The 17,171-nt window shown below is 41.8% G+C and overlaps 1 protein-coding gene across 2 annotated transcripts in view; it reads right to left on the bottom strand.

Annotated features, from left to right (window-relative positions):
* Positions 1–17,171, bottom strand: part of LOC133504630 (neurobeachin-like) — a 239,147-nt gene that overhangs the window by 95,766 nt on the left and 126,210 nt on the right. For both annotated transcript variants that reach the window (XM_061827086.1, XM_061827087.1), the window contains exon 37: positions 6,068–6,192. In XM_061827086.1, coding sequence (XP_061683070.1) covers positions 6,068–6,192 — 125 coding nt within the window. The remainder of the gene's footprint in view (positions 1–6,067; positions 6,193–17,171) is intronic.

Here is a 17,171-nt window from a genome sequence, read left to right as displayed (position 1 = left end):
ACATTGCTTCGGTTTCCATGCCTGCCCTCCCACGCACTCGTACATTCCACAGAGATTCAACGCGTGAGCGTTCCGCAAAAGCTCCTGAGACTGCGCGATACCGCCTCGTGTCTTCCCAATATCTGTTTTTAACCCAGCCAAGGGATTAAAAATAACAAGCTCGCACTTCCTGTGATGCAAAGGCATCGGTTCTGAGCGGTTCTGGGACCGTGGCTGTAAACATCGTAATGTTGATTTAGGGGGGGAGCTTACACAGTGCTTCCTCTCGTGGATATCTTAATTCAGTATCTCGGGATGCGCTGCGTTGTGTCTGCCAGAGGTTACAAACAGTTCTCATCCGAAGTTAAACACGGGTGGCTGATTTTGCTCACGCAGGACCATCAATCCCAACGGCGCTCATGCGACTATAGTGAACCCCTGTTTATTTGAGCACTGCTGCAAATAGCAAAAAAATCTGAGAGTAATGAGAACACTAACATGTTTGTAACCGATTGTAGATGTCGTGAAATTCTGGCAATAGCGTTTTAGAAAAGGCCATGGCCGGAGAGAATGTAGCCCACTTCAACATAGTTGCTTTGCACCAAAATGCACCCAAAACAATATTTTAATATTAGGCATAGCTTTTGCTTGATGACAAAAACATAAATGACTTTTTTTAAGCAGAAACCCCCCCGTCCCCCTCCCCCAAAATAAAATCTGCATCTTGTGAATGCCGAATCACAAATAAGCATTTCTCATTGTCATCGAAGTTCACTGTAATCACGTTCAAATCTACCCATGAACATTAAGACTGGATTTCAAGATACAAAATTAGATTTTTTTGGGTACACTTTGGAAATCTCATCAGGTCGTAATCACACCGCAAAAAATACGCACCTATTGCTGGTGATGCGTGGCACGTCAAGTTTGTGTCTTGCATATTTCGGGATACAATCTCCCTTTTTTGTCATTAGATCAATCTCAAAGTTAAGGGTGGCATAACAATCCCACACTTGCCTCATCAAAACTATTATTCTCAAAGTTATGGGTGTCACAACAATCCCACACTCGTGTCGTCAGAACAATCACTCTCAAAGTTAAGCGTGGCATGACAATCAAAACAATCACACGCTTGTACACGTGGCCTTGCAATTTTCAGTGCTGGATTACGCTAAATAATACATTCCGATTACAGTCTTTCCCTGTTATATTGCAGATTTACATCATTCTGTCGTGAAAATGCCCTCCATATCGCGGAAAACTGCAATTTATTGCTAATATTTTCTTGTGCTTTTGACAGTACACTTACTTATTGCATTGCCCTCGCATGTGTGATTGGACAGCCACAATAGCTGATGCTCCTTTTTATTGAACACGCAAAGAACAGTAAAATAAACAAAGACCCAGATTCGCATCCAATTTTATGGGTGGAAAGGATTCTCTCATTGCCAACATGAAATATTTTCTTGATAGTGTAATTTCACTCTGGATAGTTATTTCAGAGAGCCAATTTGTATGCATATTTTTAAAAATGTGCATTTCCAATATGTTGGAATTGGCCAGTTGAGTGTAAACGGAGCTTGGGTAAGGTTAGTATCACTTTGACGAGGACCGTGCTGCAGAGAATATATCAGTCGGGTAGCGATCCACGCCAAGAGAGGAAAAGAAGAAGCCTCTCACCTGATTGCAGACAGCAAGGACACCCAGAGGTAAAACACCCCGTTAAACACTTGGATCAATATTAACGCGACTTCCATTTCATGCTTGCCCGCTTCCAATCAGCCCACAATATACTCCCAACAGCGGGTAAGTGGGGTGCAACAGGGCAGCTCATTTCAGGCGGAGCGGTGGTGACACAAAATGTGCTGGCTAAGCTGCCAATGTGGCTAATAGACAATGAGACGGAGTGCCCGCCGATTCGCGCACAAACACAGTCACAAAAAGTGATGACAAAGGTTACCGCAAGTGCAGTGTCGCTGACAATATTTTTCAACACAGTCATGACTATATCAAGAAATGAGTCGCTTTTTGGTGGCTTCAAAATACCTGCAAATTCTGCAGTTTTTACATGTACTGTAAATATCCTGTAAAAATTTATCTATCTCAGGGGGTCTATCCAGGCTCTCTATTGCTCGTTCTCATTTGGGTTGAGGGTGAGCTGGAACCAGTTCAAGCTCACTTCGGGCAGACCCCGCACTCGTTAGCAGCCAATCACAAGGACGCATACTTTGGCTGTTTTTGTGAAATTTCCGACTGAAATTCTCATTGTGTCAATCCACACAAAGCTCCAAATTACGCCTTAAAAATGGTCCTCGTCGAACAAAGTGCTCACTGGCAGCTTTCAAGACGGCACAAAGATACCCGCTATCTCGAAATAACTCCTTTGAGCGCGCACAACAAATAAACAAAGCGAGGCGGTGAGCGCTTAACGCTCGGCAGAAAACAAAGACGGCGGTGAGACTGCGTCAAAAAAGACACAGGCCACTCACTCGCTCAAAATGTTCTTTGTGAGGTGGAAACAAAAAGGAAAACAATCTGTCCAGATCACTTTCATTCCTTCGAGCGAGCGGGGGAAGAGTGACACGTGCTGCGAGCGCCGCCGCCGCCGCACGTCTGCCCGTCTTCAAAAGGGAAAAAGATGGCGGATGAAGAGCGCCTTGTCATATCCTGCTGTCAAACCAGAAAAGTCTGCATTCTTTTTGGACAACCTACCGTTTTCTCCATTAGTCCCAGATTGGAGCGCTTTAATAACGACTCTCGGGGGCCTCAAACGCGCCGCTTTGTTCTGGCCGCCCGTGCCAGCTGCAGCCCACTAAAATGTTCTACAGAGAGCCTGTCAAGTCTGGATGCAATCGATTGAGCGTCCCGCGAGATGCCACGCTCACCTCTGAACCTCGGCAACCTCACAACAAAATACCTTCGGCGCTACAAAGGAGATTCCGCCGAGCGACTGTCATGCCCGTGATGTGAACTGAAAATAATAAAGAATTCAAGCTGACGATCGGGCCCTCGTAGCCGCGTTCTGGTGGCGAATCCTCGACGTGAGCAGCACGTGTGACGCCAAGCTCTGCCCACATTACAAGTTGTCGGCAAACAAATAAAATGTTTGGCATTTTACTGCTTTTGATTGGGTCTCATTTGGTCAAATAGCTGAGTAGCAGTTGATCAAACCGCATTCTTTCTTCCTCCCAAGCAAGTGACCATTCATATATTTTTGACTGACATTTTAAAGGTCCACTGTCAGTTTTGTATTCATCCTTTAGAAACCCAATTATGTTTATACAAGCCTTTAAAAAGTCACTGTTTCTCGATACTTCTACTTAAAGGTCCACTGTCACGAAATGCATGATTTTTAGTATGTTATTTAAAAAAAAAGCCAGCCGGAATGGACCCATCCATTTTTTTTTCCCCCACCACACAACATGATTTTATCATATATGACTTTTTGTCACTCCCGCCATGAAAATCCTCTCGAGGGATTTGTCTTCGAGAAGGAGCAGGAAGTGAGTAGCAGACACCCATTCATGCGGTCTTGTATGTTTCTATTAGTTTTACCTACTGGAAGGTTGCTATTTGTTCCTTTATGTTAGCCAAAGTGCCGACTCGTTGTACTGCTGGATATGGTTCGAGCACTCGGGAGGATGGATTTACTCATCATAGTTTTCAAAAAGACCCGGTTTGTCCTGAAAAATGGATTGCATGGGTGCAAAGGAATAGAGCTCCGTGTGTTCCAAAAGACAGGTAGGTGTGTGTATATAGCTACTAAAAAAAAAAAAAAAAATAGTTGGGGTGGGGACGTAATCCTCTCCAAATGTAATAAAAGATCAGTTTACGTAAGTGTGTGTGTTTCTTTCGGCTTGTCCCTTTCGGGGTCGCCACAGCGTGTCATCTCAGATGAACGCATATTTATGTTTGGCACAATTTTTACGCCGGATGCCCTTCCTGACGCAACCTTTTCAGGGAGTGGAGGCAACAGTGGGTACGAACCCACAACCCCTGGTTTCTCAAACCATTGCTCTAACCACTGAGCTACGGGGCCTCCAGATCAGTTTACGTAAGTCAGGGGTGCTAAATGTGTTGATGTACATGTCACGGACGAGGCACAGCTTCGGCCGGGCTGGCTCATACATACTGTCTGGGAGTCTGTTGTTAGTTAGAAGTGATCCGCATATCATCTAAATATGGCTCGAAACGATAGGGTAAGATTACCTGGTCACTTCACACGATTGTGAGACGTTCTCTTCTTTCAAAAGAGCTTCTGTGTCCCATAGTAGGTGGCACAGCATGTTTTCAATGGCGAATGTCGCAGTGTGACCTAATGAACAGACGCTGCGGGCAATATGGCTACCACCTGGATGTCGAATGAGACTTCCGCAACTTTGCGCATGGATGACGCGCTCTCCGCTCATATTTATTTTTTCGTATGGACATTGAAGTGAATAATGTTTGTCATTACAAAATCTATTTGAGAAGGTTTATAGGCATGAAGCTTGACCTTTAAATATTCAGACTCGGGCAGTAGATTGCGTGAGTTTTTCCCAACTGAAAAAAAAAACAAGTGACACCATGATGCAAAGAGCTGTAAAATTTGAATCTGGAAGAAGCTTTCCCTCCTTTTAAGGATTACGATCTTGGATTGAAGGCAGATTATTATGCAGGTGACAAATGTCTAAACCTTGGTGGAGGTCAGAGCTCTGTTTTTAATAGTTGCTTAGTTGCCAATCGTGAATTTACTGGCAGGCGAAATTGTTCTTGGCGGATGACACAAGCCCTTTCTTTGCCTGACAGACGTCAACACATCATCGAGAGCCCACAAAATTAACCCCCCCCCCCCCCACACACACACACAAAATGAAGAGCAGACGGCACAATGATTGCTTGTATAGACCACCTGCAGCTGCCATGTGTTCACGTTTGGAGCCCAAAGCCACCAGATGACTTCCTGAACTCGTCCAACGCTCCTCGCGACCTCGGCGTCAGTCTGGAACTTTGTGGTCGAGGGGTTTCCAAACTGGACTGGAGTGGGATTTGAAATAAGGGGGATTGCGAGATACAATACTTTGTGTGTAACGCAATACGAAACATGTATGTTTTAAGCGATGGAATGTTTTCTTTTTAGGAAATGACTAATGCATCTATATGCATAATGCATATTGACTCAAATTACATCTTATATGTTTTCTTTTTAACAAAACGCAACTTCAATATTTTGTCGTCTATACAGAACACAAAATGCTGGCAAGTCCAATAGTAACAATTTTTTTAATCACATAACTTGGATCATTTATTTTTAAACAAAGTGCAAAATCATGTTTTCTTTTGAAGAAAATTATGTATACAAGTACAATGGTGACTAATAATTTATTAGTATTTTTTTAAAAAATTGGGAAAATTCTTGCATCAACAGGTTGTCTTTTCTCTAGGAAATGACCGATGCATGCAAATGCAACAGTAATCTCTCTCCATCGCTGAGATGAGCAACGGAGAATAAAGTGTTGAAACCATCCGTGGGAAAAATGTTGGAAAGCGCCCCCATTCCGAGGTGCAATTGTTTAAACCTTTTATTTGGAAACGTGTGTATTTGAGAGTTGTAAATGCACAGTGTAAAAAAGTCATTAAGCCCTTGCAAGAACTCTACAAGATGAACAAGCTGGTGGAAGTCATTTAAATGTGGGCAAAAATAAATAAATTCAATAAATTGCTACTTTCCAGCTGAAAGAGGGAAGGTTAACGTTATGAGCTCGAGAATCAATACGGTCATTCTGCACTTGCGATTTAATCACCGGGCCAGAAGGGGCGATTCATAGAACTGCTTTTGCGTAAAAGTCAGTCTTGCATTAAGTACCAGTAAAGTTGACTCAAGGGTGAAGTAGGGAGGATAAAAAAAAAAGGACTTTTTTTGATGGGTATAAAAAGACCCAATAAAAAGTGTCATGTTCAACTGTCAGGACTCATAAATATGCGAGCTATACGAAGTCCTCCAACAAAGAGAGATGCAAAATTGAATTAGAAGTACTGCACGCGTCCAACAGCGATCATCACCACTGGCGATTCGTAAGTGGAAAAGGAAACATGTGCGAGAGCTCACCGTAGTCCTGCAGGCTTTTGCACGACACGTCCAAGTGGGTTGAGCCCAGTGGGTTCCTGACGAATCGCCGCCTCCGCCGCAAGTCGTCCTCCCAGTAGTCCAGACGCCAAAAGTCGTGAGGCGGCCTGTGGAAGGAAAGAACATAAGCGACGCTGTTTCGCTGCATGTTGCCTACAAAACGGCTCCGGGCGGCCAAGGAGAAGCGTTCACAAACATGAGGACAATCAGGCTCTGCAAAATTGACTTTTTTTTTTTTTTTTTTTTTTTTTTGCTTTTTGTCAAAGTAAGAAGCATTGAGAAGACATTTTATCCAAGAGGAGATTGTGGGCATTCATTCTTCGGTCGCAGTGAGAAAATCAATTGGTATCTGAGAGGAGACGAAAGGCATTTACTCATCCCAAACCCAACGAGATTCAGGGTATTCAATTCTTTATGATGAGAAAGGAATGAAAATACAAAACTGGAATAGTAAAAACCCATTCGTGGGCAGCGTCCCATTTTTGGGACATCATGATTTTCACACATTATATCCTTCAGTAATGTTGAAGTTTAAAATATTTAACTGTTTTAATCTGATTCTGATTCTGGCTTTTGGGACGATCTACGAAGAAAACCCAAGTACCCTGTCGCGGGCAGCGTCCCATTTTTGGGACGAGATTATAAATCAGTAAAGTTATCATAACTTAACCATAAACTAAAAAGAAGCATTATTTCCTTGATTGTGGCCTGTTAGGAGACTTTTATCTCATTAAGGCAAAAAAAATGCCACCCTGCCCATGAATGGGTTAAAAAACTACATTAAAAAATACCGTTAGATTCAATATAAAAATACTAGAACAAAATAAAACATGGTGTATTGGATGAAAGATAACCCGAAAATAAGAAAATAAAAAAATATTACTAAAATGAAAAAAAATACTATATCAGAAGAATTAAAAAAATATTGGGAAATTAAGAATAACTGGAAAATAATAGATGGACAAAAAATAAAAAACTGAAAAAGAAGATATTTCACTCCCCTAAATGATAAAATTATACAACTCAAGTGACAAATTGTGATAACTAGGAAAATATTGTTACAGAATACCAAAACTCAAGATTAAAAATATATATTGGGCAAAAATATCTCATGACAAAAACAGAAAAATGTTTTTAAAAAACAAAAAACAGAAAAAAATATTAGCCAAAAATATTGCCATTACCAAACCTGAGAAATTGTTTCAAAAACTAGCAAGTACAATCGCGGTTAGCTGCCATTGAGACCATGCACTGAAATTAGGGGCAAGAGCAGCCTGGCCAGTGAACATTCTGCAAGTTGTAGTAATAGTAGAAGGGCAGCAGTAGTAGCAAAATTCCTAAGAAAAGAAATGGCTGAGAACGGCAGGGAGCAACATGAGCGGCATCAAGCACCGCGCTCACAAATCACACGCGGCTCCATTAACAGATACAGCATCAAATTACAAGAAGAAATGGCGCGGCGTACTTCGTTTTTTTTTTCTTAAACAGTGTTTTCTTTTCTTTTTTTCTTTTTTTAAAACAAGTCTTGTAAATCAAGAGGTAGGCACAGACCGTGTGGGCTCTAATGAGGGGGGTGGGAGGGCTCGGGGCGCTTGACGCCTGAGCCCATAAAAGCAAGACCCCCCGCTCCCCACGTCCTCCATATATGTGCACTGGAGATTAAAATAATGTGCTAAAATATTCATCGTAATGATTCCCAGAGCCCTCGAGCAAGCCCACTGAAAATTGCTTTTTTATTCATTATTAATAACGACGAATTAGTGTTGTTAAAATCGAGAGAGGGTGCCGGGGGGTGAGGTGTGGGTGCTGAATATAATTCCAGCATCTGGTAACCATCTTTTTGTAAAAGATGATTCTGACATTAGCGAGGACCCGGGATCGCTTCATTGCCGGCTCCTAATGCAGACCATTAAGGACCGAGACCGGCAGAAGGTGACTAAGCGCTGCTTGTTTTCACGCTGCAGCTGGAGATTTTTTCTTCTTTTCCTTTCCTTTTTTAACAGCCTTGTTTACCGTTGAGCAAGAAAGAGGTTTGTTCTTCACATATGTAAACCTATGTGACAAGCGGCCAAGGTTTTTTGTTTTTGTTTGTTTATAATGCAGTACCTTGTTACTTACGAGTGACGTGACTTGAGTTGAGTTTTTTAAGAAATGAGCCATTTGCTAATCCAACTTTTTTGTCTTGAGTTGTGACTAAAATAATGCATTAGGAGCGCTAGTGGGTGGCGGCAAATTCTACAGCAGGAAGCAGTTTGGTTGACAGTTAATTCTTCAAGTTAAAGTTGACTGTAAATATAAAAACAAAGAGTTATATGCCTTCCATCTTAATGCGAGCACATAATGCTAAAGGCTAATCGAACTAGCATCACATTGTTGTGGTTCATACCCTTTAATGAACAGAAACCTGAACACGAAAAGTTCAGCAAAACAGAGAATTTAACAATATAGTCATATAGTTTCCTTATCTGTGAAAAACTAATATTATTGCATTTCTTTATTTATAAAAATAATTAAGAACATCTTCGACAAGCTAACAAAAGTAGCATACCACACCTATTTTATATATATATATATATATATATATATATATACACACACACACACACACATATATATTATATTGTAGCACCTAATTCCAAGCTCTCATTCAAATATATATAATAAAATATATATATTGTAGCACCTAATTCCATACTCTCGTTCAATTGTGTTTTCTAACAAACCGCTGCAGCCCTCACAGAACAAAGTGTAATCTCGCTGAGTAAGCCATTTGCTTTAGATTTTGAAAACAAACTGCACAATTACATTGTGCTGGTCTAACATAAAATGTCAACATTCAAGCTGCTGATTATAGGCCCCAAAAAGGTGAAAAGTTTAGGTATGAATACTTTTTCATATCATCGCAATTGTCAGAACCCGCCCCCCAAAAAAGAACAAAAAACTAAACAAAACAAACGAAAGACTACTACAGTAATGGCCGGTGTGATCAAAACAGCAGCTTCACTCCAGCAAGACCTCGCCTTGGCAGGCGGCCGTCTACATCAATGTATGGCTTGTGCCAGAATATTGAAGGAGTCTAAACAGATTAAAGTGTTACACGGATCACATGACAACATTGCCTACACACACACACGGTCCTCTACGCGCACAACACAAGTGTCAGAAATCAAGCGGCTCAAGAGACTTAGCTGAGGTTTGACAGCAACAAGAGCTCACTTTCAGTTAAATATCAATCAAAAGCCAGCCTCTGCGCGTGTGCGCGCGCATGTATAGGTTGCACGCAGCTGTCGTGTATGCAAAGCCAACGCCTGCAGCTTGTCCTCTGTCGATCAGAGCGTTTAAAAAGGGGAGGAAGAGCGAGATGTCAGTGGGCGGAAAAAAAGAAGAAAGCCACCTAAGTGATATTGTAAGTGCCGGATTACGCCGCGGCCAAAAATGTAAATCCGCACATTTTTCGAGATTGAAGATTATGTCGCCCTAATTCGGGGTGCAAAATAGGCGGGGCGGGGGGGGGGGGATAAATCCATGACTTTGAAGATCCACCACACTTTTATCAGGCGCAGTGCAGGTGGTTCATTTGGAAACTCGTGTTTTCTTCCCACTTGTCAAAAGGCTAAATGCTAAAAGAAATGTTGCACTGTTGAATAAGTAAGACTCAATAATTTGGTGAATATGACGACGTTGACACGAGTGTTTCAGCGTTGGGTTCCAGATGTTTACATCCTGAGCAGACATACTACTCTGAAGTTTAGAACATTATTTATTAGGAAAAAAACACTGCATTTCAAGGACAACTAAAGAATTGAAAATAAATACTAAAATACAACTAGTACGAGATGCAAAACTTAAATCTGAAACTAGTCGACAATCGGTGCCATTGATGGCTTGAAAAATCCAGGTAACAGGACACACCTGCGCAACAAAACCTGACGGTCACATGTAGCAATACTTGCTCGCATTTTATGAGGTAACTGCCCCTTTAAGAAACCAACATTTTCAGCAACACCGCAAAAGCTTTCAAAAACATGACACTATCAGTGAGCTAACTGATTGTTATCGTCTTGCGTGCGGTCGAAAAATGCCAACATTTGCCAGAAATCTCCACCCGGTTAGCAATGTCACAAACTGTAATACTTTTTGGAGAGGATTGCAAACAAAAATTGCAAAAAAAAGCCCCAAATTGCTCTTAAAATGCACACACAGCCTTAACACACAGCTCGTCTCCGCATCGGACTGCTCCCAACAGTCCGTCCGACTAAGAATGTTTATTAAGCCACAGACCTTCTTTATTTTACACATCGAACGCGTCTGGCTTCACGACAACAATAAAAAATGGCCGAGACGAGGCCCGCCTGGATACCGGCAGAATTTATTAGAGCGCTCGCCAATCAATCACCTAAATGGATTTCAAACTGCATTTTAAGAGCTAATTTTCCCGCACTGATAACCTTCGGGAAACGGCGGCGCCATTATTTATGGAGGCTCTCAGCTTTCGCTAAGTGTGGCGGGATAAATGCAGGAAAGGGACTACATTGTCTGGCTATTACTCTCCTATTTTCCAATAAATGCAAGTTGTTTTTTTATAAACTGTTCTCCATCCAAAACCGCAGCGTTTAAGGATGATTTTTCTTGTTCATAAAATGCCAGGATGAAGCTGAGAGGTATGTTTTAACAGTAAAATCAAAAACGATGGCTGTAATATAAGCGAAACTTTAGTGCGGAAAAGGCGGGTGACAAGCGCTTTTATTGTCTTGGAATGTGACGGTGCTGCTCTTAATAATAGAACAGCGGAAAACAATTAAAAAAAAAAAATACAACCAAAACGGCAGACTTCCCATTCAATTTGTTGTCCATACTGTTATGACAAATTTTAGCTATCACTGTTGACGTTATAAACTTGTCCGCATGATTTTGTGTTGAGCGGTGAAACTGCCGTCACCCGCTAATATTTGCAAGAACTGATTGAGATTTCTAGGGATATTTTCACCAGGATACACACCCTGGGTTTTCGGGTAGTGGAGCCCCCTCAACAAAATGATTCATTTGCGGGAAGGGGGCCTGAGAAAAATAAAACTCATGTAAGAAGGGAAGTATGGGACCTTGCACCCCCTTTTTTTCCATGGGAAATCCTGGTAAAGTGTCATCAAACATTGACGCCAGGCTCCGCCCCCTCCTGTTCGATGGCGTCGGTAAATGAGCGCCATCCATCTGTCTGCTTCCGACTGGGGCAACACATCAATGTACTATTGTGAAAAATGACCATAGTGCTGTACGGACTATTGTAATGTCCCATTTTTCATCAGTCTATTTATTTATTTTTTTTCCTTACTTGGATGGAATGAAAGTACGGCTTGATATTATGTATTTTTTTATATTCTTTCGATTCCCTTGTTATAATGTTTCTTTCCTCCCTTGTTCAACGCTGATTTTACTATCATAATATTATGGCTATCTTGGAAATGTCTGACCTAACAACTTTTGTCCGACAAAATATGTCTGTTTGTGTAAAGATTAGCCGCCCCCTCTTTTTTTTTTGACCTGAAGTTAAGATATTGGAAGGACATCGGTTTGCTATCAGTTACAATATTAACATGGTGTGTTTTAAGCCTCTTTGGAAAACGAAGACAACCGCGCGAACACATACACGGACACACACACACACACACATACATACACACACGCGTCCACAGAAGGGGCCAACTCACGATAAAGGGTCCCTTTTTATTCTATTTATACTGGCGGCAGGATTTGTGTCAGGCAGCCAGCAGGGAGGACACAGACATGCTGATTCAATAAAACACCATTATGCTCCTTTTAAAGGCGTCAATTGGCGACATGAGTGAGGGGGTAATTATTATAAATACCAGTAATCAGTGACAATTCTATTCAAGGGGAGCCACGGCTGGTTTCTCTCTCAACACACACACACACACACACACACACACACACACTTGTGTGCGCCTTTAACACATGTATGTAACTGCGAGGACAAGAAGTCTCTTCTTCCAGATGACCTTACACACTCTGACTCAACTGGGATGCAAGTACACACAAAAGTGATGAAAATGTATATTAAAAAACAAATCAGCACCAGAGCCTTTCAGGTCAAGCATCTAATGCACTCCCCCCGACAAGTCACGGAAGTACAGCACAAATGATCTGTTCAAAGACCAAACTGTCAGTACCTTTATCGCATATATTTGTCATCTTCTTTTTCTTTTTCTTTCGGCTTGTCCCGTTAGGGGTCGCCATAGCCTGTCATCTGTTTCCATCTAAGCATCTTCCTCTCTAACACCCACTGCCCTCATAACATCCATCAACCTTTTCTTTGGTCTTCCTCTCACTCGTTTTCCTGCCAGCTCCATCCTCAGCACCCTTCTACCAACATACTCACATTCTCACCTCTGGACACGTCCAAACCATCGACGTCTGCTCTTTCTTACCTTGTCTCCAAAACATCCAACTTTGGCTGTCCCTCTAATGAGCTCATTTCTAATCCTATCCAGCGAGAACCTCAGCATCTTCATTTCTGCCTCCTCCAGTTCTGCTTCCTGTTGTCTCTTCAGTGGCACCGTCTCTAATCCGTACATCATGGCAGGCCTCACCACTGTTTTATAGACTTTGCCCTTCATCCTAACGGAGCCTCTTCTGTCACATAGAACACCAGACACCTTCCGCCAACTGTTCCACCCCGCTTGGACCAGTTTCTTCACTTCCTTACCACACTCTCCATTGCTCTGTATTGTTGACCACCCTTGCTATCTCTTCTACCAGTAGCCTCACACTTTGCTTTGAATGTATTAACAATAAGGAGTTGTACATTTTTTTTCTTTTTTAATGATACTACAATAATTGCAAGGTACAGCTCAAGTATTCCTGTGGGTAAAGCGGACACAGTTTAAGACAGATCACTGTAGACCTTTCCTGTTTGAATCATTTCCCCAAAATATCATATCAGAATTAGCTTTAATGGCCAAGTAAGTGACAACATACAAGGAATTTGTCACCGGCAGTCGGTATCATACTTGGTTGTTCGTGTGGCCACTATATGGCAAACACATTCGAAGTGCTATTTTTTTTTTTTTTATAGGTTTTCATGAGGTTTAAACAACTTTCATATTAGAGTTTTGCACCTTCAGCACACACCTGAAAAGTTCAATACATTTAAGTCAGTGATTTCCAACCTTTATAGAGCCAAGGCATATATTTTACAATTGAAAAATGCCACGGCACACCAACAAAAATAAATGTCACCAAAAATGGATAGATTAATTACTGTATGTACTTCCTGCCATCGAATAGAAGAGTATTTTTTGTTCTGTCTATCATTGTGCCTCACTGGTATAAATAGATGAATAAAGATACATTTCTTGGAATAAATGTTTTTTTTTTTTTTTTTTTAGCAATTACATAAAATTGGCACACCTGAAGAGCACTCACGGCACACTAATGTACCCCGGCACACTGTTTGGGAATCACTGATTTAACTGTTCCAGTAGGCTTTTTTGGCATTGGCATTTTCTTCACTGAATGTTTTTTGCCAACGCTCACCGCAATTTGGAACAGTTCACAAAAAAAAACAGCCCCAAAGCACGCTTCACTGTAGGGATGCTGTTCTTTTGATGATGCTTGGATCATCGTGTCTAAAATAAAGCGCTCTTTGGAGTCAAAAAGTTCAACCTCAGCTTCAAAATTTGGAAAAACATAACATCGAAATCTCCAAAAGACGCGTTAAAAAGCGTTATTGGTCCAGTAAAAACAATTTTGGCTATAATGTCAAAAGATGTTTGGCACAAACATGCCACTGTTCATCACAAAATAAATAAGTAGAATGCTAATGGAATAATGTGAGTACACCCATGGTGCTTTAAATATGAATCTGCTTTTTTTTTTGGTGGGGGGTGGTTCATGACCTGAAACAAGTGACATTTCTGGCTTGTTTCCTTTTGCAGTCAGGAAGTATAAAAAAAGAAAGAAAATTCTGGCTGCCGTTCTGAGCAAAACATCTCAAGTAAACGTTAGTTCACATCAGCGCATGATGAAAGTCATTCGTCTGTGAACAAACCTTTAAAAAAAAAAAAAAAAAAACCTTGTCTGTCAAGCCGACCAAACAGCTGCTGCGAGATGAGAAATAAAACAAAACAGCAAAGGGGTGGCTGGCAGCCACATGCTGATGGGCTGCTTTCAAAGTGGCCAGCAAAGCCAGCCAAAAGACAATAATCAGTAATTTCCCTCTTGATCACACGTCACGTGTTGATCGCCAAGCAATAAGAGGAATCCAAAGCCTGACTTTGTGGTGACTGACATTAGCGCACAGGGTGAGCAATCGCCACCACGCTATCATCTCGTTGGCTCTCTTATCATCATCGGCGCAGTCAATGTGGCGTTCGTTTACCTATTGGCGTTGACATTGCGCTCATTGATCTAAAAAAAAAAAAAAAAAAAAAAAAACTCATTGGCCACCAAAACTGAAGTCGCCATCCGCCATCTTGATACTCCCAAAATAACCAGGCCGACCTGTGCAGCGACAGCGTTAATCTCCAGTTTCGTGGCTGTCAGAAAAGATTCCACAGGTAAGTTAGAAAGATTTACTTTGACACTGTTAAAGTTTGTTTGTAAAGGGTTTTTTTATTTTCTGATGAGCTTAATTCACTTGAAAAAAGTGTTGAATTTCATAATACAGAACTCTGCACATTGAATTGGATTTTCAAATGCAAGGAAACAAGTTTAAATTTTCTGTCTGAAATAGGATGTCGCAGAGACAACAAATGAACAATGTGTTTAACATGTATTTTCCCATTGCAAGTCCTTATTTCCAAAAATTTATCTAAGTGATTGACTTAAAATTTCATGTTTTTATGACAAAAATGCTGAGCGTTTTGCTATGTGATGATGACAGTGCTTCACAGTGTATTTTGGGAAAACTTAACGTCACGTAAATCAAGCCCTAGGTAATATGCAAGGTTTCTGGGTTTTCCTTGGCACTTAGCCTTTTTTGGCTTACTAAGTCCAATTAAAAATCCTTCATGATACCAGTACTGAAAAATGTCAAGCTCACAAGACCAGTTTTAATTCTACATGCCAAACTGAGAAAAAAGCTCGCCATAATCCAACCTGTCAACAATGTCCTCCACATGTTTTGGGAGTATCAAGATGGCGGCCAACTGGCTTCAACCAATCGACATAGACATACCGCTTGATGTGTATGCGCTGTCTTTTTTTTTTTAAAAGATCAGTGGTTGCGATTGTAGTTGAGGACAAAAGGAAGCGACGTCCGCGAGCCGTAGCTTGGAACAAAATAAATAAATTTAAACTTTTGTTATTTAGCCGGCGGGAAACCAACGGGCCCCTTCCCAGATGGAATTAACGCCGCGTGCAAGGTTAGCAAAGCCCAGACAGATCGAGCTTTTACATAATGAACTCAAGATTGCCTGGAGGACCAGCAGGAAGTGATGTCAATCACATCTCGGCGATTTAAGAGATCATTGCAAAATAGGGAGGAGCCAAACTGAGCCTGTCATTAGGGGGAAATTACAGAGTTTTTGGTGAGTTTCACCTATAAATGCAGGCAATGAAATATTCGTTACTCACGCATTATCATGGCATTGTAAACAAATGTCGAGGGAATGGATCAATTAATGAACTCCATGTGTAGTAATACAGTAATATAGATTTTGAAATTGAGTGAAATAAGCATTTGATCCCATGGCAAATGACAAGATTCTTGCAGTTGCTCAGCGGGTTTGTGCACAGCCCACATAGGGAGTTTGGCCCACTACTCTTTCCAGAAACTCTGGAAATCCTTCAAGGTTCTTGGTTCCAGCTTGGAAAATTGAAGCTGCCTCCAAAAGGTTTTCTACTAGGTTGGGCTGTGGAGACTGACTCGACCACTCCATGACCGTAACATGCTTTTTCTTGAGACTTTCCTCTTTTCCTTCAAAAGTGTCATCCAAGATTTGACAGTACAAGACTTGGTCAGTCAACACCTCAATGCGCTTAAGACGCCCTCGCAGTAAAAAAGCCGTCACGACACGTCACGTTTCCAGCTCCTCACTTGACTGTGTGGATGATTTTCTTTGAGTCATCCATTTTTTTCCCCCCTCCTGTCATGATCCTGCCGCTTCAGCACAAGCTGTGCGGGTGCCCGTGCAGCTGCGCGAATTGGGAGGCACACACCTGTGCCTCATGCGGGCTGATCATCCCCCGTATATATAGGACCCGGTGACGACTGGTCCTCCGCCAGTTCGTTGAGCTTCATGCCCCGTTCCAGCACTCTCGTATCCCTGATTGAACCTTTGTGTACCGACCTTCGTCCCTTCGCCGACCAACCCCGTAAGCCTGACTCCTTCGATAGTTTTGCCTGCGCTGATTGTTTCCCCGTGTACCGACTCCTGCCTGTCCGCTCATCCGTTCTCTTCGCCCGACGTCACAACTACCGCTGCTGCCCCGACCTCTGCACACAATAAACGTGTCTCTTCTTGAACTACCTTGCGTCTTCCGAGTTCCTGCATTTGGGTCCTACTCTCGTTTCTGATGGGACGTGACACCTCCTCTAACCAAAGCTTGTGGGGTTGATGCCAAATAGCTCAATTTGGTTTCATCTGACCAACGCACGTTCTCCCAAATCTCCTGTCATTGAAAAGTAATTATTTTAGTCACTCAAAAAATGTTTCTTTTAATTATTGAGTGATGACCATGTAACGCATTACCAATAAAAAAATAAATAAAAAGTTTGACAGCTAACTTCTTTATAAATCAGCAGATTTACACTGTACGTAGAGTACGTGCAGAATGTAAACTTTGGGAAGAAAATCTAGATACGTATCCAACCGTGGTCCCCCCTCCCCCGCAAACGATAAAATGCGCTACCCCCGAACGTCACCTTCCTCCCGATGCCCTTGTGCTTGTGTATTATATTGGATGGCTTTTTAAAGTGAGACCAAACAGGTGCGTAATGATGATAAAATAAAAAGGGAAGAGTTACCGTGACCATTCGTCACGAGTGAGAGATGAAACGAGCCGCGAGCCGAGGGAAGCGACTGGTCGGCTGCCTTAACGCAGATCAATAGACGGCCTCGGTTTTGCT

The sequence above is a fragment of the Syngnathoides biaculeatus genome, chromosome 8 (assembly GCF_019802595.1).
Source record: "Syngnathoides biaculeatus isolate LvHL_M chromosome 8, ASM1980259v1, whole genome shotgun sequence".
Classification (NCBI taxonomy): domain Eukaryota; kingdom Metazoa; phylum Chordata; class Actinopteri; order Syngnathiformes; family Syngnathidae; genus Syngnathoides; species Syngnathoides biaculeatus.
This window is presented reverse-complemented; position numbering and strand designations above follow the sequence as displayed.